Source organism: Triplophysa dalaica, chromosome 4, assembly GCF_015846415.1.
Source record: "Triplophysa dalaica isolate WHDGS20190420 chromosome 4, ASM1584641v1, whole genome shotgun sequence".
Lineage (NCBI taxonomy): Eukaryota > Metazoa > Chordata > Actinopteri > Cypriniformes > Nemacheilidae > Triplophysa > Triplophysa dalaica.
Genome location: NC_079545.1, coordinates 13,364,552 through 13,392,458, shown reverse-complemented (window position 1 = coordinate 13,392,458; position 27,907 = coordinate 13,364,552). Strand labels below are relative to the sequence as shown.

The 27,907-nt window shown below is 39.2% G+C and overlaps 1 protein-coding gene across 2 annotated transcripts; it reads right to left on the bottom strand.

The window, feature by feature from the left end:
- Positions 1–310: 310 nt before the first annotated feature.
- gnb1l (guanine nucleotide binding protein (G protein), beta polypeptide 1-like) lies at positions 311–27,907 on the bottom strand. 2 transcript variants are annotated; one of them, XM_056746455.1, is made up of 7 exons: positions 27,851–27,907; positions 21,707–21,859; positions 21,286–21,411; positions 20,897–21,059; positions 14,734–14,826; positions 8,857–9,066; positions 311–2,818 (listed from the first exon to the last, which is right to left on the bottom strand). In XM_056746455.1, the coding sequence occupies exons 2-7, from the start codon at positions 21,814–21,816 to the stop codon at positions 2,552–2,554; spliced, it is 969 nt and encodes a 322-aa protein (XP_056602433.1). In that variant the 5' UTR covers positions 21,817–21,859; positions 27,851–27,907; the 3' UTR covers positions 311–2,551. The 2 variants fall into 2 exon arrangements, with proteins under 2 accessions (XP_056602433.1, XP_056602434.1); XM_056746456.1 differs by lacking the exon at positions 27,851–27,907 and adding an exon at positions 22,967–23,050.

Genomic DNA, 27,907 nt, shown 5'->3' with positions numbered 1-27,907 from the left:
TTTTTTAAAGTGTGCTACAAACTTTGCAAAAAGACCCCTTTACGTATTAACAAATTTAAGAATAAAACGGCTTTACACAAATGACTAAATGTACATTATTTTGTACAATTTAAAAACTTAAATGGCCAGTTTTGCCATTTAGTTAAATACAATTTAGTTAAAAACTTAGTTAAAACTTTTAATTTCTGAATGACAATATTTCAATACGATTTCACCATTTAAATTAATGAAATAATAGTGATTTTACGATTTAGAACGTTGGAAGAACATTTTCAAGAATAATAATATTCAAATAGAAACAAATAAAAAGTATTATTCTACCAGTTTATTGTAGGCTACTAATGCTTAAATTTCCCTGAAAATGTATTAAGGGAAAATATGAAAACAAATATTAAATTGGCAATTATTTTCTACAACACATTAAAAAAGGTGAAGTAAAAATATGGAGTTGAGAAGAGAGGACAGGCATGCTTGAATCTGAACATCTGTTAGGACGAGTATCATTTGTGTACATTGCTTTCGCTAGCACATGCAACAGCAACTCCAACAAACCTGAGGTTGCAATATATTTACCAACTGCCTATGTGCTTCACATTTGTGCTCCATTTGTCACTGCAAAATATGAAAACAAATCACAACCCTGTTGAAAAAGAGCAGTACAAATTCTAATAGTTTCCATTACAACCTCCATTATAAACCATCAGCTGTTTACCATTAAAACAAAATTTCTTGTTTATTCCTGCGACTCTGTTCTGCCATTTTCACCAAATAGACCTCATTACCAGAGACAACCCAAAGACACCAAAAAACTAATTCCCTTTACAGCCTTTTGATTCTTAGCAATGGTTTCTATTTTTTTCAGCAAGCTTATCTCACATAGCATTGTTTTATTTCAAATGAGCTTGCCTACATTTTAATACTCTTACACATCCAGCTTTCACTTTCTCCCCCTCCAAGATCCATTTCCTCACTCTGTGATTACCTAGGATTATTTTTTTCCCAAAAACTAACATCTATTCACCCTGTCTAAGCACCGGGACCCAAGGGTGTCTTTGGATCTAGCAACACGCACCATATAGACACCATTGCGGGTGACTGCAAGTTTGTTTAAGCTAGCGTAGAATGGTCAGATGACCTCTGACCCCTCATGCGGTACACAGGCGTATGTCTGTTGTTCTCAGAGCTGGAGGTTTTTGTCAGTGGCCCATGTCGAGGTTCTGCTTATATTGACTTCTTAAGTGATATATTATTGACTTGGGAGGTATGAGGCCGAATCTCTAGCAGTGCTTATATGCTCATGCACGGAACGGATGGAAGGGACCCCACTTTGGGTTCTGTTGTACCCACCCCCACTCCCATCTAAACTACAGAAGTAGGAAGCGATTACCAATCGGACAAGCTTTACAGAGGTCATGGACAAAAGGTACGTGAAGGTCCTCAGATGACAGGGGGCGAGCTAATGACCACGCAGACTGTAAAATGAACTGTTTTGTCTTCCTCTCCGGCCGGCGACTCGCCCGCTGTTGTTTTTCCTTTTAAAGGATGGCCTCTATGTTCCCCGAGCTTCCTGTACTGTCTGATGAGATATTCCAGTCTGGGTATGTCCCTAGAGACACGTGCTTTATGCGGCAGAACGGCTGTTAGCTGTTTGATCTTCAACCGACTTGCTAGGAGATGCGTGAAATCCAACTTAACCGTGTACCAGAATTGGCTATTACATATACAACATACACACTGATGAAAAATTTTGAACCTTCGGGGTGTTGGACATCTGATAACATGACTATCAAGTCAACCATTTTATGTTAACATGCTTTTGAAGTCTTAAAAAACGAAAATTAACAAGTATAACATGGTTTGTGCACAATTTAGACTCTTCACAAAAAAGCAACATACACAAAAATGACCAGTTTGTCTTTCAGCTACATACCGACACAGAGGTCATCCTCGTCCCTGCTCCTTCATCAGCTCATGTGCTTAAAGGAAAGAATAAAACTAGCCCAATATATCTTTCTAACAAACAGGCCTGTCTGTGGTGCCTGAGCCCTCGTGATTAACCCAGCGTGATGTATACAGGTCAGTCCAGAGGGCAATCTTTAACTCCGAGACAGATTTAGAAAAACAGCCGCGGATTACTTTGCCGCTCAGGTGCGACTTCGAGAACAAATACACATCTCCTGAAGCGCATTACCCTGCGGCAAACCAAACAAATCTGAGCGGATGGCTAAGCTCTGCCTTTGACAATAAAACACCTTTAAATATCGGCCATTGTTGCAACCAAACATGATGATGGAGTGTGTTCAGATTAGCTCCTCTTGTTCTATTCTCAATGCGAGATGCGAGCTTGTTTCTACAGGCTGAACCTTGTAAATAACACTAATGGTCCTTGTTGTGGGTCCGCCTCAGAAACGCTTATTGTCATTCGGAGCGCTTTCCTTCAAAGAAAAATATATTAGCACCACGCTTCAGGTGTGTAAATAAAGTCAGAGTAATTTGCAACAATCAGCTTGACGGAAAATGTAAAGAGGGCCTCCGTCTTTCCAACCCGGCCTCAGCTTTCGCTATATATAGACCACACAGTGATCCGTTGGTCTTTGGACCCCGCGGCCAAAAGTCTCTGTGGGGGGTCCTGATGGTCTGAGAAGGCCACACTATTCACCATGTCGGTGTGATGTTGCAGAACAGCCAGTGCCTTTAGCTTCTTCCATCCAAAAACTCTGATGTTGTTGTCCCACCCGGCCGTCGCCAAGATCTTGCCATCGGCGCGGACACGTGCACTGGAGACCCCGGGATTGGTGAGCTGGACGGAGCTGTGCATCTGTGAAACAACACAAATCAGAATCCCCGTTAGTTGGGTTAGACGGGACAGAAATGTAAATTACCCATGACAGACATCACTTATGTCATTTCATCATGAAGGTACAGACGTAAATTGAATATCACACGAACCGTGCTCCACCTCATTGTCACTGTACAGGGTTATTCGGCTCAGACGAATACACAAACTATTTACCAGAAACAAATGATCTTGTTGTTTAATGACCTGCGCAAGAGTAAATTTAAATCTATTAAAAAAGCGAGGTCAACTGCTTTCTCTCTCTTTCCCAGTCACCTCGAGCCAATCTGACGATTGAGCCGCAAATGAACGGCTAAATGGCTGTTGAACCTGGCAGAAGAAATCCACGCGCGACTCCGGCGCCTCAATCATCGGCCGTAAAACATTCAAGCGCGAGGGGTACGAGCGGAGTGCTATTTGGTTTGGAAATAAAGCATTAGGGGCGGGTTTACTATTGTCGTTTGCAAGGGAACACAGTTTTCCTTGTTGTTTTAAAAGTCTCCTGTGAATTTACATTTGCATTGAAAGGTTTGGTGTCAACACTGCAAGGAACAAAATTGTGTAGCGCACGCTGGCTAAAGATCACCCTTCCCTTGCTTGCCGTGATCTACCGTGGTCGAGAGACCAGATAAATCTCAGTAATGGGCAACAATGTGACGTATAATGAAGTATTACTGAGAGCTCATTATCTGCGGCCCCTCTCCTTCGTTCTTGAGGTATTTCCTGGTGAAACGCACAGATCGTACACGTGTGCCAAGTGTGTGCGTGAGCACACATCCTCTCTCCGCAGGAGGCATCTGGTCCCAAAGCTGGAATCGAAGCGGACAGCGTAAAATTGACTTCATAAGCGTTGTCCGGGGAGACTAATGGCTCTCGAGCGGGAGAAGACAGTGAAGAATTTGTCGACGTGCTCCTGTTTCTGCTCGGAAAATCAGAGACATTCACCGCTGCATGTGGAAGATATAAGCCAGTCAGGTATTCTCGACCCAGGCGGATAGAAGAATGCACCAGGAAAACCCTAATGTAATTTTTTTCAGAGGGAACAGAGAAAAAAGTTTGAAAACAAATCACAGGTATGACTCTGACATTAGTCTTATTGCTCAGATCTCGAGACCAAATCGGACGGTAATGATGTCACCTGCGAGATGCAAAAAGAGGCAAAAACTTTCCCACAAAGAAAAAGAGATGGCGTGTTGTGGCCAAGAGGGACAGGGGGAAAGATGAATCGCTCCGAGCTGTGCTTGGTATGCCTGAACTAAACGCCCATCTGGTCCGTATTACAGAGCTGATAATGATGGGTTAATGTGTCTATCTGTGTTTGTTATGATTCCCATAGTTTGTGTCAGGAAAATACATTAATTTAATTAAGAGGTCACAGCAAAGCGATAAAAAAGGTAAATGGATGTTTATAAAGCGAGTCGCCTGTATGGTGAATTAAGCGTTAGGGGACGGGGACTTGCACTTGTGCTCAAAATCACGTGGCAGAATAATTCATTCTGGATGCCTTCGCTATTCCTAGATGTGCGAGACTGTTGTACACATATATGATTTCTTGTGAATTGCAAATTCTAGCCAAGTCGACACTTCACACAAATATACTACTTTCAAATGTTTTTAAAATTAACGCCGGTATGTATTTGAATGGTATGTATCGTTAGCTGAAATCTGTTCTCTGCGGCTCCACATCCTCCAAAATTTCATTGCACACATCAAAGAGGTCTTTAAGAACTATCCTTCATTTTTCTGTTTCAATATTGTTTTCCAGATGGGGATACATACCAAATGGTCATATACACACATATATGTCTATAGGATTAACCAAACACAAACCTCAATAAACATACCTTGAAGGTTGACTGAAGGCTATTTTTGCCCCAACGTGAAAATTCTGTCATCATGTACTCACCTGTCATGTTGTTCAAAACTTGTATATGACTCTTTCCTCCGTTGAACACAAAATAATATATTTTGAGGAATGTCTGGAAGTCAATGGGGTTCAATGTTGTTTGGTTACCAACATTCTTAAAAAATAATAGAAAGTCATACATGGTACTAGTAAGCAATGAAATAATTTAAATTTGGGGGTGAACTATCCCTTTAAGACAAAAAAGTTATCCATGATCACTTTTTTGTCAAAGGCGCAACTGCATCAAAGGATGATTTGCAGAACACTTGTACATCAAGACAACACTCTGGTTTAACTATACAAAGGCCAATTAAAAAGGTAACTGGATTCGTTTTTTTGGCAGTAACACAACAGGACGTTTAAAGTGTGTGATGACATGCGGAGACCGTGGCTCGCTCCGGCCCCGACTTGGCAAGGTGAACTGCCTTTCCATCTGATCCAGTGAAAATGGTTATCATCACCTGTCCACTTAAGACTGACGATCTAGTGCAGGTGAGGGTGTATCTGCGCTATCCTACCAACGTGTTTTACGACTTCACTTTTTGAAGAAAACGTCTATGCATGTGCACGCATGCACCAACACAAGCAAAACATCTCACCGTGACATTATGGAAACGAAGATATCATAATGTAATACTGTGTACGAGAACCTCTTTTGGAATTTACAAGCAATTCCATTTCCCCATTCCAGATCAACCCTCGGTATGACAGCTTGATCCAACCGGAGGGGTGCTGACAGATGCTGGATACCTGAAGCATGGAGACCGATGCGGTGCAGGAAGGGTAAGGGGAGGGATGTTTAATTGAGGAGGGCAGTAGGAATGTAGGGACTGCATGCGAGGAGATGGGGAGATCCATCTGTGAGAGCTGTCAGCACTTCTCAAACAGCATGCATAGACAGCCATGCCTGATTTACACTAATCTTTACACACACACACACACACACACACACACACACAAAACATCTTAGACTCGGGGATCTTGTCTGTCCAAGATCCTAGAGTGCGACAAACCACCCATATATTGCAAAAGCCAAAGGAATCCCATCACACAAACACAGCCGCAGTCACACAAGCACAGAACTGGCGTCCACACTGCCTGATATGAGCAAATTATATTATGGACAAATTTGTCTATTCTAGAGGTCATTAAATACAGAGGTAATAATAATAAAGGGACCCAAATTCTGTCATCATTTACTTACCCTCATGTCGTTCAAAACCTGTATATGACTCTTCTGTTGATCACAAAAGCAGATATTTTGAGAAATGTTCTGGTGGTTTTGTATCCATACAGTGGAAGTCAATGGGGGCCCATGTTGTTTGGTTACATTCTTCAAAATATCTTCTTTTGTGTTCTGCAGAATTCAGAAAGTCACACAGGGTTGCAACAATGTATGATAAGTAAATGATGAAATAAATGTTATTTTCTGGGTGAACTATCAATGCAAGTGCCTGAAGCATAACATTCACTTTGTATGATGAACAAAATAAGCCATAATCTAAGGTGTTATGCGTTCTCGTATCAAAACAAAAATGGCCACACTTGCATTACAACATTTGATTCAGACTCTGTTTACCAAGTTTAAATATTTTAACTGATTTGGTTTGTACATCATGGTAATTAAATCAATTACGTTATCTACTTATCTTTTCTACAGTTTCAAAATTTGGATCCTGTTTTTGTCTTGAAAACATCTTCATAATAGCTATGAAATAGCCACATAAGACATGCTGTGGCTTAGATTTACACTTATCTCACTATTCCAGAAAATGCACAATGAAAAATAATCAAAGATCAGATAATCGGGGATATAACAACACCCAATACAAACACTTGCCGCATGACGTCACTATTCATGGGCAGGACCCATCACATGGTTTGCGTGGGGCCCCTAGTATGCAACAGATGCAAAGTGATACACAAATGTAATCACTCTTAGTCATCTCTGTGACAGATGCTGAATTCCAGCACTAAAGCTATCACATACAAGAGTCCGTGTGGAATGGATTGCGAGCCACCCTGCGTGAATCCGCTTTTTATCTGTACTTGATAAGAATGTTTCCCCGTCCTTCACCTCTGCTTCAGTCCTGCCACATGACACAAATTCACAAGCTTCCGTCAGACTACTGTCAGCTCCTCCAGTGAAGGGTTAGCCAATTCTGCTCCCGGAGAGCAACATTCTCAAACACACCTGCCTGTCTTTATATGAGTGGACATGTTATCATTAGAAAAATTTGTGTTAATATATAATAATGCAACATGATATAAATATAATACACCTTGTATAATAAATAATATAATATTATATAATATATGATGAAAAATATAGTAAAAATTTCGTTTTTCTAAGACAGAACTATTTCATTTTTATTAACTTAATTAATGTTATTTTAATATATTTGTTAATTTGCTTTTAATAATTTTTCAGTTTATTTAAAATTAACAAGTTATTTAACAAATTTAATTCTAACAAAAATGTATTTCAATTATTTAAAATGTATTTATCGTTAACTATATGTTTTTAATATTCACAATAATTTATTACAATTCTGTTCAATATCAAGATTGTATTGTATTGTATTGTATGTACTGTATTTAATCTTGAGCTAAATGTATCACACCCCACATATAAAACCAAAAAAGATAAAAAATCAAATATAACAACATAACCCAATATAAAACAATGCTATAATATATGATATAAAATGAGGTTTAAAGTATATTACAATATACTATATATTGCATTACATTACATTATTATACTGTCCTAAATATCTTGATGAGCTGGTTTATGTGTATTTCTTCAGGGTATGAGCTGCTAATCTAAGGAAAGTTTTCCTCCTGGAGCAGAGTGGTACCATGGGATAGTTTAACTTCACAACTTTCAGCAACAGGTAAAATAGGACAGTAAAGTCCTCAGCCTTGTGTTGCTCTCTCTCTCTCTTTCTCTTCTCTGCCCTTTGTAGAGCCTCCCACTGTGAACTACTGTTCCTTTTATTACAGATGTGTTTTTTGTTTAGTTAGCAGCCTGCGAGGTTTTGATGTTTTTATTACCTCTCGCGGGTCGTTCATCAAGCGAGCGAGCGAGAGAATCAGCCACCCGGCAGATACCCCCAGTTCCACCGCCACACAAAAATACTTCTGTGGGAAGATCTCGCAGCAGCTGTCTGGACGTCACACTGCGCTGCACTTCGGGGTAATTTAAAAGTCCCGGCTGACTCCTTTTCCGAGCCCCCTTCTTTGCCCTCCCCTCCAAGAATTACACTCTAAATCAATTTTTTTTCAACATGCAAAATAAACTTAACTGTCCTATTTTGAGAAAGTATGAATAAATGCTTTTGCAGTATTATTGCAAACACATTTTGCATGCTAGACAAAATAGGAAGGGAGGGTTTGGGAATATTTCTCATTCGTCCATTCATGTGTAAAAAGGCTGTGGAAAGAATAACAATCCATGCACAGGGCTGCAGTGTTGGATATCAGACTCTTTTCACGCAGATTCTCAGAACGAATGTGAAATATTGAATCATGAAAACGCCAGAGAGAATCCCTGAGAATCAAGCATCAGATGAGTAAAGTGTTATGGAAACATGGCTCAGGTGTGAGCTTGTATCATGGACAAATACAAAAGCATTTGCATGCTCATAGTTTTGTGGGAGAAGCAGATTTTTGTCTAAAAAGCACAATTTGGCCGTGAACTACTGCATGACATCACAGTGTTTCCGAGAGTCGCCAATCTAAACTAACAGAGATCGATTTACTATCCCTAAAAACTTTACAAAAACGAGCCAAATTCCTTCCAAGTGTATCAGGAGTCTATATGGCCACACACACACAAGATAATCCCATGCTAACTAAATTCAACCCCAAAACAGAACTAAAGCTGGTAACCCCAGTGAAAGTTATAAGCATTCAGCTGTGTCTCTGTCAACAACACTATTTCTAACAATTGACAGATGACAGATGAATATGTCTTGCCTTAAACAGGTTAAACGCTTGGCATCCATGTTGGTTGTTTATTGTAGTAGTTTTACTCCTGTGTTCTGTAAACAGACCAAATCAAAATAGGGGATGTGTGTCAATATATACACGTGGTTATGTGATGGGAGACCTGAAGGTTTCGCTGGTCATTGATTGTCCAGGAGTGGAGGATGTTGTCTGAAGACCCTGAAACGCCCTTCTGCCTGCAGACGTCAACATCCAGACACATAACCGGCTCAGTATGTGCCTTCAGACAGCTGAATGGACGGCGGTGGGAAACATCCCATAATATCACAGAGCCATCTTCGTAACCAGCACACAGGACTGGACCAGACTCCGCCTACAGAGAGAGAGAGTGACTGTGTAATCTGCCGTGATCTGATGTCTTCAACACATGTAGATAAAATGACTTGTTTTAATATTTACTCTATATTACCTAAATTTCGTCTTATGTTCCTTATGTATATTTAGCTTTTTGTAAACTTGTGTTCACTCTAAATTGTTTTTACATTTGTGTATACATGATCTATATTTTACTTGATTTAACTTTGTACTACGTGCTTTTACTTTTTTCTCTCTTTGTATGTCTGCACTGCTTGTACACAGTCCAGCTGCAATTTCTTACAAATATCATCGCCTTCTTCACAGTTTTCAGGAAATTGAAAAAACTTTGTTTTTTCAAGCACTTTTTAATACTTTTTATTGGGCTGGCATTCGCAAAACCCAGTGACAAACGATAATGATTTTTGGAAGAAAAAAAAATCCCGAAAAATAGAGATAAGATGGTTTAGACAAGGTTTCAGTTGCGATAAACAAGTTTTTTCATACCTATAAATTAAATTCTTAAATTAAAAATCAATATTTATAAAAGTTGACAGAGAACGCGAGGGAGAGCGAGAGGGCGATAAAAACAATTCACAGCTTTAACATATATTAAGGCTCAATGATATTTCTAAATAATGTGATATGCGATTCATGATGCAATTAATGCACAATCAATTTATATTAAAATATTAAAAAAAGCTAAATAGCCATTCGTTTCAAGACAGTATCGCTCTCTCTCTCAGCAGTCTCTATCATATCTGTATCAACCTACATAACTTTTCAAAGTTGACAAATTATTTGGTTATTGCAACCTTTGTGAAATGCTTATTGTGATATGCACATTTTCAATATTAGGGAGAGAGAGAGAGATCAGAGTGAATACAGAGAATGCAGAAATAATTAAAGGGGAGGAAGAGAGAGAGAGAGAGAGAGAGAGAGAGAGAGAAATGAACAGAAGCTTATGGCAGGAGTGTTTATCAGAGGTTATCTGACTGTGAGTGCTCTGATGAACCACAACATTAATCACCTGACACAAATTCAGCCAATCACAGCACACTTTACTGAATACTTTAGTGTAAATAGACAGACAGCATACCTCAGTTAACACTAATTATTTTGTTTAAAAAAAAAACATGGTCAGACTCGAACTTGTTTCTCCCACGTGAGCACCAAGACATACAGTAAGGTTAGGCCACAGCTCCAATAGAAACAACAGAAATTAAACTGATAAAAGATGACTCTGAAAGGCACGATCGCGGTGATCTTTGACATTTTTGTTTACACTCCCCGACCTCTTTTCACTTAACCTCCAAAAAAAGCGACAGCTCAGGTGCGCGTACTTGTTTGTTTACTCAGATTTACAGCACCTCGGAGGATCCCGCTCATTATCTGTGAGAAGGAGCGTCTGCGTTACACGGCTACACGCAGCAGGCTGTCTCATAAATCAGTTTAGCGGATAAAGGCAGAATGAACAGGCTGATAAAAGCCTACGGTCTCATAACTCAGAACAGAGCTGCAGGCGTGCTGTCTACGCAACAAGATTTAAAGCGGAGGTGCTCTGCCCTCTTCTTTCCAAATACACAACACACACACCTTTCTCCCAGCAGATCATTCATCTAATTGTGCAAGTGACAGCACAACCAGCATGTGTATGCAAATTCATACCACAAAAATTATATTTAGACTCCCAGCTAGCGCCACATTACAGTCATTGTACTTGGAGGAAAGGCCGATGAAGTGCACTTTGTTCATTTGGTGCACGCTTTGGGTTTTACCTGGAAGAACGGATGAGGAATCTTTATTAACCTTCTGTCCTAGGGCGAAAGTAGTGTGCCCTGTACAGGCAAAGCTGGTGAAGAAAAATTCCTTCCATATGTGTTGGCCAAAACGTAAGGGGAAAAAAATTCCCTTGTATTTGCATTCGCTTCCTCCTACCCGCGAAGGACGTCCTCTCAGAGCACTGCACATTTATTTTCCAGACTCAATCAAATTGTAGCCCGAATCACATGTAAACATTTTGCCAGTGGAGCGTATTAAGATGAAATAAAAAATAAAACAACTGGAAATCAATCCCCCAAGCCTCATCGACAGTTGTTAAGCATTACCGTCTGTTGCCCTCTGGCCCTTGCACTTCAGTTAAGTGTAGGTGCTCCCTGATTGATGATGTCACAGGTCAAGGGTCACGGAACCCTGGGTAGACACCTAATTCATTATATCCTTCATGGCTGGTCTACAAGAGGACGCTTTAGCCGGATTAGGACTCGGGCTTCAGGGAAAGATTCATCATCCCAACAGCTGCTTCGGATGGATGTTCTCGAGCGAAGCCACAACAGAGCAGGAGGGAGGAGAGCGGCGGCGTTCCGATGGATGGCAACAAGTCGCCATGCACCGGCGAAGCCCCCGCTGAGCGGGAAACCGCAGAGTTGATCCCAGCCTTGCATCTCGGGGGCCTTCAAAAGGAAGATCAGGAGAGAGGAGCTCCTTCAGGTCAAGTCGTGTGAAGGACTGTGGGTGGCGCATATGTAAACCAAACCTAGAACAAGGACGAACACATGTGAGACAGGGTTACTAGAAAAGGCGACGCGCTGATGAAAGGAACGGCGGTGTTACGGGGAATTTAATGAGGGACGACGTTGGTTCGCACAAACTGAACTGGTGGAGGTTGATGTCATCCGATGACATTTTCTTTCTCGTAGGTTCATGCAACAGGGATCTTGCGTCGTAGATCACCACCTCCCCAAAACTAGTGATATTCGACCAATCATAAGCCACGAGGGCCACCAATCAGTGCAGAAGAGAAGATGCAGACCATGCAAAACAGCATATAATTCCATCCAATAGTCCAGCACAAAGAGCTAAAGGAAGGACATAAATCTGTTGTCGGGTCTTTTGGCAATGTGATGGAAGAGATGTGTTCAAAGACGAATCAGATGGAAGAAAGCGAGACAGTGATCGCCCGTGTGTAAGGTTGAGAGAAACAGCAGGTCTTCGACAGCAGGGATCGTGTGGATAACTAGACAACTGCTTCTAGACTGATGCGAACTGACAATATGTTTCACACATTCACGCTGGGCCTGTCACACTCCTCATCTGGACGGACCACCTTCACACCTTCATTCGGGTAGTCGGGCAACTCAGAACCTGACAGTAACTGATTCTTCCCCGTTGGAGCAAAGAAGGAGTGAATTCGCCCCCACCCAGAATCCTGCAGTTAGATGTCAGCACCTATTCGTAGTGCGTCACATTAAGACTTCTAAATGATCAATTCTAAATCAGGAACTTGGAGCTAAGAACACCATTGTTTGTATAGGACCTGGATAAAGAATGAGGAAATGCAGGCAAAAAGCAAACAGAATAACAACACCGTTTTTGATACAAACACCTCCTCCCATAAACTGCAAGGAAACCCGCCTTGTTGTAAACCTCAGATTCATCTGTAGTTTAAGGAGATGGAAAACTTGTAAATACTCCAAAGAGAAAAAAATGAAAATGATATGAATGTGAAAATAATTCTCTTTAAAGGGGTCATATGGCACGAATACTGGTTTTTCTGTCGTTGGTGTGTTATAAGTTGCCCATGCATGTATTAGATACGTAAAATTGCTCAAATTAAAGTGTCGGAACAAAAGATGCATTCTATCTAAAAGCGAATGTGAACCAGGCCTGCCTGAAATGCCACGTATAACCACACCCCCACAAATCGGGGTCAGTTCGTGGTAGCATTTGACTAAGACTGCCCAAATGTAGACGCGAGTAAGGTGGTCGTACTTGTAAATCTAATTGTATAGTCACCGCCGCAGCCATGTCGCGGAGACGCTGTGTGTTTCATTGCGAAAGGAAAGACTCTTTGTTTGCCCTGCCAACACATTACATTTTATTTACAACACCGCTCCAGAAAAGTACAACTCGAATGTTCAAGTTTGTGCAGCGCATTTCAGCGAAGATTGCTTCACGAACGTGGGAGAGAGATTAAGACCTGCTATGCACGAAAGCTTTGGTTAAAAAGTGGGGCCATTCCAACCATTACAACTTCACTGGCGCTTCAGATTCGCAGCATAAATGTGTGTTTTTTTTGTAAATGACTTTGGGTTGAGTTTGTCACATGTTCGTGATCTGCAAATGCAGACATGTGCGGAACGTGAAAAAAAGACAAACAAAAGTCCTAATAATCAGTAATAATGATCCAACTACAGGCAACAAATATCGTGTTTATAATGGGGTTTATTGTCTTTGTTGAGTCGCGATGAGACGTGGAGTAATACTGGTTGATTAAGAAGGGTAAAAGCGCTTTTGTTATTTTTATTTTACCCTCAGTGTTTACAAAACAGACACATAGACTTGGGCAGTTAATATTGGGAGCTAAACCAAAAGTTGTTACAGCACTGAATATGGTGTGGTGGAACCTGGACAGGTTGCTCTATAAATCAGTTATGTGTCATTTTGTACACTTGGAACACTCGTTCTGTGTTCCTGTCAGAATTTTGATAAAAGAAAAAAGAAAACAGCTTATTATCTCATGTTCCAATGAAATATTGTGCTGCTTATTGTAAATAGCTTAGCAATGTGGGTCATTCTCTTTTTTTCCAACTCAAAAGAAGTTAAGTTACACTGCTTGAGCGAAGCATCTGTTAACTCCTCCCCTTCAACTGTCAGTCTACTACCAGTTCCATTTCAAAATGCAACGGCCGTTTTACACATCCAATCATATCGCAGTGAAAAAATAAGGCACAGTTACAATTGTATTATGATTTGAAATTCTTTTTCACTCAGAATACGGAAGTAAAAAATGATCACAACTTCTGGTTCATGGGGACTTTAACCACATAACCAGTGAAACCTGTGGACAAAATAAACTGAATAAAATGATCTTAAAGACCTTTTAATACAAGGAATAATTTTATAATTAAATATAAACTATAAATATACATTTCTACACATGTACTTTTATTTATTTAAATAAATAAAAAGGTTAACATATGATCCTCATTTTGTATTGCCATCACACTACAGTCATCTGGTATAATTGCTTTGATTAATTTTCTATTTTGAAAAATAGAAAAAAGTAGTATGCATGTCCAAATGTTTGACTGGTAGTAAATACATAATGTTAAAATACTCAAAAGTTTGATAAATACAGTGTTGCATAAAACTAACTGGGCAACTCTATGTAATTGTCATTAAGATGAATGATTTTTACTGAAAGGTCAGAGGTTTGGTTGTTTAAATAACAATGTGAAGACTCTCTTTAAGTTTTTAAAGCATTTCACATTCCTCATAAACGGGCACATGAAAAATAAAATAACTATTTTGTGGTCTTTGAATAGTCATCCCTTCTCCATTTGTTGGGTATTATTAGTTCTGATTTGTACATTTACTTCTCACCAAAATTCTACAAAGTATGTTGTCTAGTAAAAACATGCAATCCTTTTTTTCACATCTATAACACATACATTTTCTCTATTATAAAAAATAGAAAACACGTACTTGGACTAATATTTTTCTAATTTCTGTAAACTATAATCAGGGATTAAGTAAGATAATACAGATGGTTCAACTTGTTGGTAATAAACACATACATTTTATTTCAAGTTAGGCTGAAAATATCACATCCGTAATGCTGGAATATTTCTATTTTTCTGAATATTTGTAGGTATTATTTTTAATTGGAAATGTGTCTTGTTACCTGCCACATCTTCATACACATGAGCATCCCCAGTTTTAAATGCGGTTTCAGAGTGCACACCTGAGTCCAGCTCTTCATTTCCACCACACTCACCTGAAAAACAGCAGGCGCAGATTAAACATTGTCATATCTGTTTGCATTCGTCATGTTTATCATCTGTGTCAATTCACCCAATTTAACAAGATTTGTATAACAATTTTATATATATATGTGAAATACATTTTACTGATGTTTCATTTAAATTCTTAAAACAGAAAAGTCAAACAGAAGTAAAGTGAACCACCAAACAGAAATGACTGATACCACCAAATAATCATGAAAGCATTAGGAGAAACACAAAAAACAGTTTGATGTAGATGACTGTCCTGTTTGTTAGTGGTTTTGTTCGCAGGTGGTAGGTAAGAGCAGCCAACGTTGGGCTGATCGCCAGCAACGTCCCATTTTACTGCTCTCTACCTCCTCAAGTCATGACTCGCCTGACATCAAACAGAGGCAAGTGACTCAAAACACAACCATTTCCAACATAGAGGAGCCATGACCATCATCAAAACCAACATGCAAATCCAACACTGCAAAAATTCTACAATCAAAAGCATGATTGCCATTGTACAAGAATCAAGATACGATTTTATACTTTGAGGTTATTAAGTGAAATTAAAACCAAAACAAACCCATTAACGAAACATGGCGACACATTGACCAATGTCATTGGTTCTTTTTTCGTAAATGAATTAACAACAATGAGACACGCCAAACCAAGGAGATTTGTAGTTCTTGACATGCACATGGACATACTTTATTAGGTTTCCGGCTTGGTAAAAAAATGAAAATATAGATTTTTGTAACGCATTTATTATAAAAAGTCTTAAAAAGACATTTAAATTATGCAGGATTAGCACTGTATTAGGAACAACCCTGGGGTAATAGCTTTTAAGTTGCATGCATATACAGCAATGATTAAAAAACGTCCTCATTACGCTCTATTTACTCTTCCTGATTTCAGACCTATTCATATTTTAACACTACAACACAGCTGCACGTTATACATGTGTTTACATCTGTAACTATAAACACAGCAGAAACGGGCAGCTCTCATCCCCCCAGGTTAAAGAGAGCGAGATCTTGATTTAAACAGTCAATAAATAACACACAGTCTATTAATTAAAGCCCTACACTGTCAGACTCACACTGGAATGCTAAACACTTAAAAAAACGGAAGACACAGATGGAGTTGTTGCTCCAGTTCCGGACTCCCAGCATGCCTTGCAGCATTGTTATTTGTTTTCGGAGACGTATGGTGGTGAGATTCGCCTGCAGTTATCTGGTGACGGTTATTACCTTGATGGGACTCTGACAAGGCCGTCATTACAAAGGGCAAGGTGGGAGGGAACGCAAGATGTAAAGTAAAAAGCCAAAGCGAAATTGACAAATGCTTCAGCATTAAGTAATGCAATAAGTACACAAGGTAGTGCGCACTATATTGCATCATTGAATGTCGCCATTTGCATTAGCAGCACAAAGGTCATGAGATGAAACCCAGGCAAAAAACAAAAAATCTACCTGAAAGGTATGGATGAAGTGAATTGAAAAAATTGTGTTGTGGAAACTACAGTTAAAATTAAGTAAAGCTAACATACATTTCCAGTGCGATGAACTTACGCTGCGTTCCAAATTATTATGCAAATGATTAGCAAGTATAATTTTCAAGTAATCAACAGTTAAGGTACAATTGGAATTTTATTGAACAAACCTCCCAATGATAAGAGTATTTATTTAAAAAATTAAAACTCAAAATGCACTGTTCCAAATTATTATGCACAACAGAGTTTGAATTAAGAACTGTATAAAGAAAAACTGAAAATGGTAATTTGTTAAATTATTTACTGAAATCAAAAGCCATTTCAGTCAGAAACATCGTAACAGGGCAAGTTACATGTTAACATAGGACCCCTTCTTTGATATCACCTTCACAATTCTTGCAGTCATTGAACTTGTGAGTTTTTGTCTAGTTTCTGCTTGAATTTCTTTGCAGGATGTCAGAATGGCCTCCCAGAGCTGCTGTTTCGATGGTAACTGCCTCCCACCATCATAGATCTTTCGCTTGAGGATGCTTCAAAGGTTCTCAATAGGGTTGAGGTCAGGGTAGGATGGTGGCCACACCATGAGTTTCTCTCCTTTTACGCCCAAAGCAGCCAATGACACAGAGGTTTTCTTTGCAGCATGAGGTGGTGCATTGTCATGCATGAAGATGATTTTGCTATGGAAGGCATGGTTCTTCTTTTTGTACCATGGAAGAAAGTGCTCAGTCAGAAACTTTACATACCTTTTATAGTTAGTTTTCACACCTTCAGGGACCCTAAAGGGGCCTACCAGCGGTCTCCCCATGATTCCCGCCCAAAACATGACCCTGCCTCTTCCTTGCTGACGTCCCAGCCTTGTTGGGACATGCTGGCCATCCACCAACCATCCACTACTCCATTCATCTGGACCATCCAGGGTTGTACGGCACTCATCAGTAAACATAACTGTTTGAAAATTAATCTTCATATATGTGTCGGCCCACTGTAACCGTTTCTGCTTGTAAGCATTTGTTAGGGTTGACCAAATTGTAGGTGTATGCACAACTGTAAGCATCTGGAGGATCATACACCTCAAGGTTTTTGGGACTTCATAGACACCAGCAGCTTCAAATACCTGTTTGCTGCTTTGTAATGCCATTTTTGCACCTGCTCTCTTCATCTGATGAATTTGTCTGGCAGAAACCTTCCTCATTCTGCCTTTAGGTGCCAAACCTGTCAACAAATCTCTGTCAACAAATCTCTTCACAATACGATGATCACGCTTACATGTTTGTGAAATATCTAATGTTTTCATACCTTGTCCAAGGCATTGCACTATTTGACGCTTTTCGGCAGCAGACAGATCCCTTTTCTTTCCCATATTGCTTGAAACCTATGGCCTGCTTAATAATGTGGAAAGTCCTTCTTAAGTAGTTTTCCTTTAACTGGGCTCACCTGGCAAACTTACTTATCACAGGTGTCTGAGATTGATTTCAGTGATCCAAAGAGCACTGAGACACAAAACCCATCCATGCGTTTAATTGAAAAAATAGAAAATTAAATGTTTACAACACTTAAATCCAATTTGCATAATAATTTGGAACGCAGTGTAATATTATCAGTAAAAATGCCCTGAGGAAAACCCATAAAACCCTGAAAAGTTTGATTATTCATGCTTTTTTTTATGATAAGCCCCTTTGAGGCATTTACGCAGATGTTAATAAGATGTATAACAAAATTTAAGATGCATAGTATCTCACAGAAGGGAGTACAACCTTCACATTTTTGTAAATATTTGATTATATCTTTTCATGTGACAACACTGAAGAAATGAAATTTTGCTACAATGTAAAGTAGTGAGTGTTCAGTTGGTATAATAGTGTCAATTTGCTGTCCCCTCAAAATAACTCTCATACAGACATTAAAGGACTGATCGGATAAGCACTTTCAACAAGTTGGTATGATTTATTAGGGTCTTCATAAGATGTCTGGAACATATTTTGCTTAAAAACACTCAATGGCTGTGTAAACAAAACCTTTTTTGCCTTGATAAAAACAGCCTTGATAAAAACGGGTTGACTATGCGTTAGCGATTTAACGATCAATATGAACATCCCCAGCAAACTCTATTGCATACGCGTTAGCAACACAAAGGTCATGTGTTTGAAACCCAGGCCAAACCAAAATTTAAAAGCTAACCCAAAAATGGCAAATGCTTGGGTAATATGTGACACAGGACACTACTAGGTAGTGCACATTCTATTGCATACTTGAACGTGCCCTACCATTACAAAGGTCATGGGTTTGAATCCCAGTAAATAAACATACTCATAGAAAAGATTTATGCACTTCATTTTGGATAAAAGTATCTTCAAATGCATACAAATGTAAAAACTGAAGTACTAAAAGATGACAGGAAATGCATTTGAAGTGTCACAGGTAAAAGGACAAGGATAATGGCAATACACTGAGACTTTGTGTTTGATCTGGCTGGCGTGCTGCTGCTAGCTGAAGCATGCTAATGTAGATCGAGTGACAGCTGGAACTCACTCTAGTGTACAACAGGCAGAACGGAGACTGAAACATGAATCAGGATGCAATATAAGACAAGACAGAGCAGAGCTCACACTCTCAGCTCTCTGTAGCTCGCTCGACTGTGCAAAAAACAGACTGCAGCTATCTTACAGAGAGGGACCGCAGCCAAGCAGAACATAAATGATTCAAACTGTCATTAGTGTCAGACAAACAGCCATTACACTCACTGCAATAGCAGAAGAACCAGATCAAAATACAATTCAACCGATATATTTGCTATTATTTGATTAATTCAATTCAATCTCTATAGCTTTTTTCACACTTTTGCATTGTTGCAAAGCAGCTTTACATACCTACAGAAACAGAGACATGAGCAGAGAGATGTAAAATATAAAAAAATATTGGCCTAAAAAGCATAGAATACGTGGCAAAGCAACTTTTTAAAAAAAAAAATTGTGAGTTTCGAACACTTGTATTCTATTCATAGAGCAAGTAAGCGCTGTGCAGGTGCGATTTTCATGGGATGTATATAAGTGGTACAACTGTAAAAATGATTGTCTCTGAGATTACAATAACCTTCTATGTAGAAAGATGACAGAATTGATAACAAATAGATCAAATTTAAACTTTAGACAAGCATCAGAAATATTGTACTTCAGTACTTTATGAAAAGAAAAGTTGGGTTTATAATCATAGACTATGACACATCTAGTCAATAAGCATAATACAGTTTTTATTCTTTGTTCTTTTAAATCTGCATTTGCCATACAATTTTACCCAAAGTCACTGACAATGGATTTAAAGTCAGAAAACTGGAAGTTAAAACGTTTTTACTTCCGTATTCTGACGCATTTCCGTGTGTTAAGAAATTTCGTATGAGAAAAATTGTGGGCGTCGCTTGTTTTCACTGTGATTTGATTGGATGTATAAAAACAGCAGTTGCATTTTGAAATGGAACTGGGAGCAGACTGACACCTGAAGGGGAGGAGTTAACGGATGATCCGGCCAAGCATGTCATTTGAGATGGATAGTCCCTAGAGGGTGGAAGTTCATTTTCCGATTTTAATTGAGGATTATGAGGACTGGATTATGAGGACATGGTAAGCTATTTACAATAAACGTTGCAATATTTCATGAAAAATTATTTAGAATTGTCAGTTTTAATTTCAATGGGACGTTAAGACATACATTTTTATCTGTGTGTTTGTTCCCTAGCATTTAGGCGTTGTGCTGCTAAGGCTACAGGAACATACATTTAATTTATCATTGCATTAAGTCAATTTAATTTCCTTACTGCCACATTCCCCGTGGTCACTTTTTTCAACCTTTAGTTAGTGCGTAATGTTGCTGGTAGAGCATAAACAATATCTGCAGAATAATGAATTCAGAACAGAATTCGCTTTTCAAGGACTACAGAGAACGGCTGGAATCGGACTACAGCCCTCTACTTCCCAGGTACATGATGTCACTATTCCGAGTGCTTTAAATAAGATAAGCAACAGTCAAGTAACTGCTTCCATGACTTTAACTCGGCTGTGAAAGCTGTTCTGTGTAATACACTGATATTGTGTGTGTGTGTTTGTGTGTGCGCATAGCCTACCTCTAAAACACTTCTATCAAATGTCCTTTGAAGTCCTGCTTGCAACTGTCTCCTGGTCAATCTGCTTGTTTTATTATCCAACTTAGGTCCAACATAAAAAGGCAAAACTAACGCTTCTGTTATTTGTGTTAATTAATATAACCGGTCTGACGTCAACGGTTTGTGAGAAGAGAGACAGCGGTGAAAAATAGCCTTGAAATATAAAGCGTTTTTTTAAATATGATCATCCATTGATAAACACCCCAAAAAACATAATCAAAGCCTCTAAAACAGCAAAAGACTGGCTCCCTCAATATTAGTATCCGTCTAGAAAGCACATCTGGGCATCCAAAGCTTCATCTGTTAAATATGTTTTTAAGATAGAAAGCTCTTCTTGCTACGGTGTGAATACATAGTTTTTATGCCATTCAGAGGGAACTACAGTGTTAGCAAGATGTTTGATATAGCCATTATCCCTTCTGCGTCTCACCTCCTCCATGTTTTCAGTTGGGTGAGCCAGTAAAGTGGATCCCGATCGGGTCTCCAGCAGAGAACACTGACAGAAGCCCACGCTGCCCGTGAGGAGAGAGTCTGTCACTGCCCCGCGTCCTTCAGACAGATCCCACACGCACATGCGCATATCCCGACCCTGACTGACAAGACATACAAGAGCTTATTTAAACACCACATAAAACGTATCCTGCAAAAAGTAACTTTAATATATAATAAAAACATTGGTTTAACTATACATATCTGTTGAAGATCAGATTTGATCCTGTAGCTTCTACCTAACCTCCACAGCTTCCCTCTTCACTACCAGGTGTTAAAACAAATTAAATGAAATAATGGGACAAGCGCATGACAAAAAATAAGATGTACCTGATAAGAGTGCTGCTTTCTTTGAGGGCCTGGAGCCAGATAACAGAGTTGCCAGAATGGCTTTCCAAAACACACTCTGGTCTTCTGGTGGTCAGATTCCACACATGGATTGCTCCTTTACCGGACCTGAAATACACACATTTATATCTTAGAAGAGATTAAAAGGTCATAAATCTTACATGAGATTACAAGGCCATGAATACTAAATTACCCTATTCGTTTTGGGTTTTTAACGGTGTCACATTTAAAAGAACAGTTCACCCAAAAATGTGTCTTTTTGTTAAAAATCTCCATACATTTCTTTGTTCTGATGAACACAGCGAAAGAAAAATTTAGAAATCGATACAGATTTTTAACAAATCGAGGTTGAGTAAATGCCGACGGAATTTGTATTTTTGGGTGAGCTGTCCCTTTAACTTACCCAGAGTACAACAGCGAAGGTCCCTGTCCATCACAGCAGAAGTGCAGGGTGTTCACCACGTCCCCTGAACCCCTCAGAATGTACAGAGGGTTTGGAGGAGGACGGGCCATCACCAATGTTACACTTCAGTGAGGTACATCAACGGTCCGTTTCCTAAAAACAAAAACATGACATCACATACAGATGAGATTCTATATCAAGATTAAAATCAGGCATTTAAACATTTTTAAACAGTAAAGATGGATAACAATACTGTGCTTTCACTAAAAAAGCAATCACAGTTTCAAAATGAAAAAAAAAAACATATCCAGATAGTGAACATGTAAAATATCCAATTTAATTATAGATCAGCGACTAAACCGCAGTATTACACCATCTAAAACATTAGTTAAACTAGAGTAAATGGCAATATATAACCTTAAACAAAAAAAACGAGCTGTGAAAAGAATCTTCTTTATCACCACATTATTCCCATTACTTTCCTACCTTCCTAATTACTTTCATGTAATTATTCGCATTTGCTCAAATTCAATAAACAACGATATCTCCTGGTTAAAACATGAAAACCAAATGCCGTTGGGCATGTGATTATATTTTGTTCTCACCCTTTCTTCTACTTTGTAAAAGTTCTGATGCAACACATCATAAATCAAAGCGTCTGAGACAGATTAATTACTGTAAACAGAGAGATACTGTCTTTTTTCCCCCCATTTTTATCAACAGTTTGCAAAGGTGTTCAAAGGTTTTTAGTCTGCTGTCCGGAAAGCCACAGTAAAGATGCAACAGACCACAAAATGGAAATGACATAATTAGACCTTTTAAACGTCAGAATCTGTAAACGACTTAAAATAAAGAAAAAACAACCAATGATGTAAATTATTACGATATATCAATTTTACTCTTTAAAATATGTTTTTGAAGGCACAATTGGCGTGACAGGATTACATGTTTCCCCAAACCAATTGAATATGGTCAATCATTCTGGAAACTCCAAGAGTCGCAATTCTTTTTAATTACACTATTAAACAAAAATACATACACAAATAGAGTCTGTTTCTCTCTCGAGTGGCGACTGATATTGGCGATTTTTAAATTGGAGCTGTCCGGTTAATGAAGAGCCCTTTGCTCAGCGTCATTTCTGGTCACCTCTGCCCTCTTGCGAAACTGGAGCCGCAGGTATTTTAGGGTAGCTCATTTCGGAAGGTTAGTGGTTAAATTGTGCATGTTAATCTGTCAAGCGGAGATTCTTCACTGCCCTACCTTCCTAATTAAGAGTCGAGCCCCCTGCTGCCCCGTACCAACTCCACACAAAGGAATCAGTCACTAAACGCCCCTCCAGCATCTAACGGAGAGCAAAGAGAGATGCGGTGGGATTAGAACCCGTGACTATCAGTCGCCATCAGGACCGTGTAGGAGCCAGACCCTGTCTACTGCATAAGAGATGAAATTAAACCTGTTGTATGAATGAGTGTGATTCTGACATAAAAGCTTTACCTTGACCTTTATAAGGGCACTTTGAGCTAAATAAAGTGTTGTACTTTTCAAGAGCACTTTGATATATAAATTGGTGAAAGCTGCTGTTTTCTGTTCTTGGCCACCATTGACTACCATAGCAGGAACAATTGCTTCATACATTTCTTAGTTCTGCTGAACATAACATATTTTAATGTATTATGTAGGATTATGTAGGAAAGCAAACAGTTCTGGTGCGCTTTTGACTACCATTGTAATTTTTCCTACCATGGTAGTCAATGGTTGACAAGATCTGTTTGGTTACAACCGTTGTTTCAAATATTCTTCTCTGTGTTCATCGAAACATAGAAATGTATACAGATTTGGAACCACTCGAGGGTGAGTAAATGATGACAGAATTTTTATTTTTGGGCGAACTGTCCCTTTCAAAATGACAGAATTTGTCTTATTTTAGACTCTGTTCCTTTAAGAAGTCATTTAAAAGTTGTTTAAAGGTGGCGGAGAGCTCCGTCGGACGAGTGTATGAGACAGCAGGGTTTTTTGTTGGCTTAAAGAGGATTAACGAACCCTTATTGAGCAGCTCACTGCACCGGGCATGTTTGACACACGGGTCTGGAAATGCATGTTCTCTTTGTGCAAACACAACGCATCAAAACATTCCTATACCAATACAGAGCTGTCAGTCACAGATGGAAAAATAAAGATACGGATAAAGTGGAAAAACTGGCTGAGGCTAGTCGGAAAAGACAAGATCATGGTTGTGCTGGCAGGGTGACTCATATTGATTTTTACCCATAGTTTATCACAGAACGAAAGGTGACATTAGGCAGAATATTTAGTCTCAGTCACCATTTACTTTCATTTCATCTTTCTATACAATGAAATAGAATGAGGACTATGGCTGTCTGTTCCCCAAATTGTTTTTTTTCTTTTCTACAATCTCTCTGTGTTCAACTGAAACAACATAAGGGTGGGAAACCGATGACAGAATGTCAATTTTTGAGTGAAGTATTCTTATAAGCTCGTGAAAGAATCAAATCACCATTTAAAGTGTCACGAAACCTCCCCTTTCAGCTACATTCTACCTCACTGCCGTTTTTGAAAAATAAAAATGGGCGTGAATGCTATGAGAAAAGAAATCCTTTAAAAACAGGCGAAGGTTTCGGCATGGGAGACGGGCACTCCAATCACAAGTAATTTCATGAATAATTAGGAGAAATGTCCTCTCATTGGTCAAGAAAATACAGTCTCATGAATAATAATGAGACACCGACGCATCATCGATGTACTATAGTACATCGCCCCAACACATCCATTGCCGTTGGCCAGATGATGATGATTTTAAACCCGGGAAGCAAAAATAGCACAAAAAAAGCTAGAAATGAACTAGTTTTCTCTACTGTAATAACTTACAGTTGCTAACATTGTTTTCTATGATGTGCAACACAGCCAACTTTGTTTACATCTAAATAAATGTTGTTTAGAGGCTTTTTATAGGGACAGTTCACCCAAAAATTAAAATTCTGTCACCATTTACATCGCTTTCCAAATCTGTATAAATGTCTTTGTTCCGTTATACACAGAGAAGATATTTTGAGGAGTGGCTAAAACTACTGTCTCATAAAATTTCACGTTGCATCACGTTCATTATTATATTAAACATTCGCCAGACTAAATATTTACACCCCTTTGTGCCCCATTAGGCATAACAACTGATGCTAATTGATGTGGTTGAGAATGACTCATTGGAAGCGCCACGATTACGTCGGACCACAATGTTCTTAAACGAAGGTCAACATTGTGTTGAATTACGACAGGTAATTAAATTCACAGCCACGGGCAGGAATGAAATAAGAATCCCCGTTTCTTTTGAAGGAACGATGCAGAAAGAGAGCGAGTTTTCTGGGTAACAGATAAGACAGCTCCAGTAATCTGACTCTAAGACTTGGGATAAAGGCAGTTTGTCTCTTCTTGGGTTGTCTGTCAACACCTGCTCGGTAATTAGGCCTAATTATGAGAGAGAGTTCGCTTCCCCTTCATGTTATTAAATAAGAAGAAGCCACGTCAGCCAGGTATCTCTCAACACAGGCAGAGGGCCGGCGACCTTCAGATCAAACACAGCCTCTTTCTGTGCCCCCCGCGCTGCGACTTATATCAGAGGAGGGGGAGCCGCAGTCATTTTAACGCAGCTTCAAAGATCGGTTATAGACTGTCCGCATTCCTCCCCCACACACATCCCAAACCCCCCCCCGCGCAGATCCGGTGATGGGCAGCCATACACCTCTGCCCAAGCCACTGTCATATGCTGCCATTCATAAATGAGACCAACTTAGACCCTGGAGATTGTTGGAATATAGAATGTAATAATTCTTGCCGAGCTTCTAGAAAAGATTAAGTAAAAGTAATCTGTACAATATTGCATGATGGGAGATGAAAACATAGCTGAAAAATGAAGTGAGATGTGCAAAAATGTATTAGACTTATGGTTTTCCACTCTGAAGCATAGAGAAATAGTTCAACCAAAAACTTTAATTCTGTCATCATTTATTTTCAGTATTTATCTTTATGTTGTTCAAAACCTGTATGACCCTCTCTTCTTTGGAACACAAAGTGATTTTGTGTCCCATAAAATAAACGTTAATGGAGTTCAATGTTGTTTGGTTACCGACATTCTTCAAACTATCTTCGTGTTCTGAAGAAAAAAATAAAAGTCACACAGATTTGTACTGACATAAGGGTGAGAAAATGATGTAGGAATTTTCATTTAGGGGTGAACTGTACCTTTAAGTGACATGTTCCGTCAACAAAAGCACTATTCGAGTTTGAACACATTTTTTTATATTTGAATGTTATCAAATATTTTTTCGCTATTACATCAATGAATCATAATTAAAAGACCAAAGGGCCTCAGATAAGGAGTATACTCATGTTGAAGGCCATGGGGTGGTGCTGCAGCCGGTACTCCCGCTTCTAATGATATCATACTTTGGCTTCAAGTCGTTCTTTATTCTTATCTCGCTTTAGCCCTCCCCATCTCTTTGACTTCACTGACATTTCCACCAGTGCAGCATTCACATATGTATTAGTCAGCGTTTCTGTCCCCAGTTTAAACACGACCCCCACGTGCCAAAAGAAGCCAAATTGTCCCGGTGGAGGAAACAAATGTGGCAAACAGACCTTCGAGTCCATTCTAAAGCTGACTTAAACAAACATCGGAGGAAGTACGGGGTACACACGCCCTTTATTGTGTTGCCGTGCGTTGGTAAGGGAACAGGAGGGAAGGGGGCTATCTGGACTGGAAAAACAGCTCTGTGGAAGATAGAGAGCTAAAGTCAGACACAAGTGCTTCCACACCCACTGTCACCCTGTCGCTCTGACTGACGGACCTGACCGACAGCTGCATTGTTTCTGTCCATGGCGTGAATGCCACGCTAGGGCTGACACAGATAAGGATTGAATGCATTTCTTCTCCTGTGTGTGTGTGTGTGAGGGTAGGGATGGTGGCCACTTTGTCAGGGCTTCCTGACTTAAGGGGGTTTAGTGCTGATTACTAAAGAGACCTACAGGTAACACTCATTTATCTGCGAGCATTATCACCTGTTAACCTGCAACGGTGATACAGGATTACCACACAGATAAAGGCGGTTTCATCCATCCACTCCTTCGCTCGCACCTATAGTGGCCTCAAAAAGAATTTCAAGGTACACTTGCTCACAATACACAAATCGGATTGCTTTAGATAACAAAAGGTCAAGGCAAATGAAAATGAAAAGAGCCTTTTTACATTTACTTTTCCCCTATTCCAAGTTCAAACTGGTGTCCAGGTTAAAGAATATTACAGATATAGTTTACTAAAAATTCTGTCATGATTTATTCAGCCCGAGGTCATTTAAAACCTGTATAAGACTTTCCAAGCAAAGAGAAATGTCTTATAATGGATAATGGAAGTCAATTGGGGCTGATGTTGGTTACAAACATTTTTCAAAATAATTTATTTTGTGTTTTGCAGGTTTGGGATGACATAAGAGTGAGAAAATGATGAAGGGATTTACATTTTTGGGTGAACTATACCTTTAACTGTGCATGTTTTACTTTATTGAGAACCACATGGTCTCCAAATACTTCGTCGTTTATGAAATGAGTGTTTCATTATCTAATACAATCACATTCATAATTCTTGGGCCACTTGCACAAATTACTGCACGAACAAAATAAAAGAAACACAATGCCAAAGATGATTAACCCGTTTGTTATATGCTCCTTACAGTATAAATGCAAGATAATAGTAACGTGATAGACATAGTAACGATACTAACAGTCATGCATATTGTGTATATCAACATTTGGGATTATGGCTCATAACCGTTTTAATAATTCAAAGCAGGCAAATGAGATCGTTAGCCGGTCGATCTTTAAACATGATTTATGAGCGTAGTAGACCAGCGTTCAGTGTTGACATGTCAGATAAGGCCCCAACAGCTTCATTACAGTGGCGATAAACTCTTGGCATAAAGTCTGTGCACACACTGACATGAATATTGACAACAAAGAATAAAGCAAAAACAGCCCGCATAACAACATACAAGTATATGCAAACATTAGGTATGAAAGAGTTAATACATTTTCGACATAACCATAACGCAATCTGTTTTATGAATGGGAATGTAGTACCTGCACACACAGCTACACGCCGTAGAGGGGATGAAATCAAAACACGCGACAGTGAAC

Coding starts and splice junctions, on each gene's coding strand:
- gnb1l (XM_056746455.1), bottom strand. CDS start 21,816: ATGGCCCGTCCTCCTCCAAACCCTCTGTACATTCTGAGGGGTTCAGGG. Junction 21,060..21,285: donor GAAAGCAGCACTCTTATCAG/GTACATCTTATT, acceptor ATGTCTTGTCAG/TCAGGGTCGGGATATGCGCA. Junction 2,819..8,856: donor ATGACCAGCGAAACCTTCAG/GTCTCCCATCAC, acceptor GTTGTTTCACAG/ATGCACAGCTCCGTCCAGCT.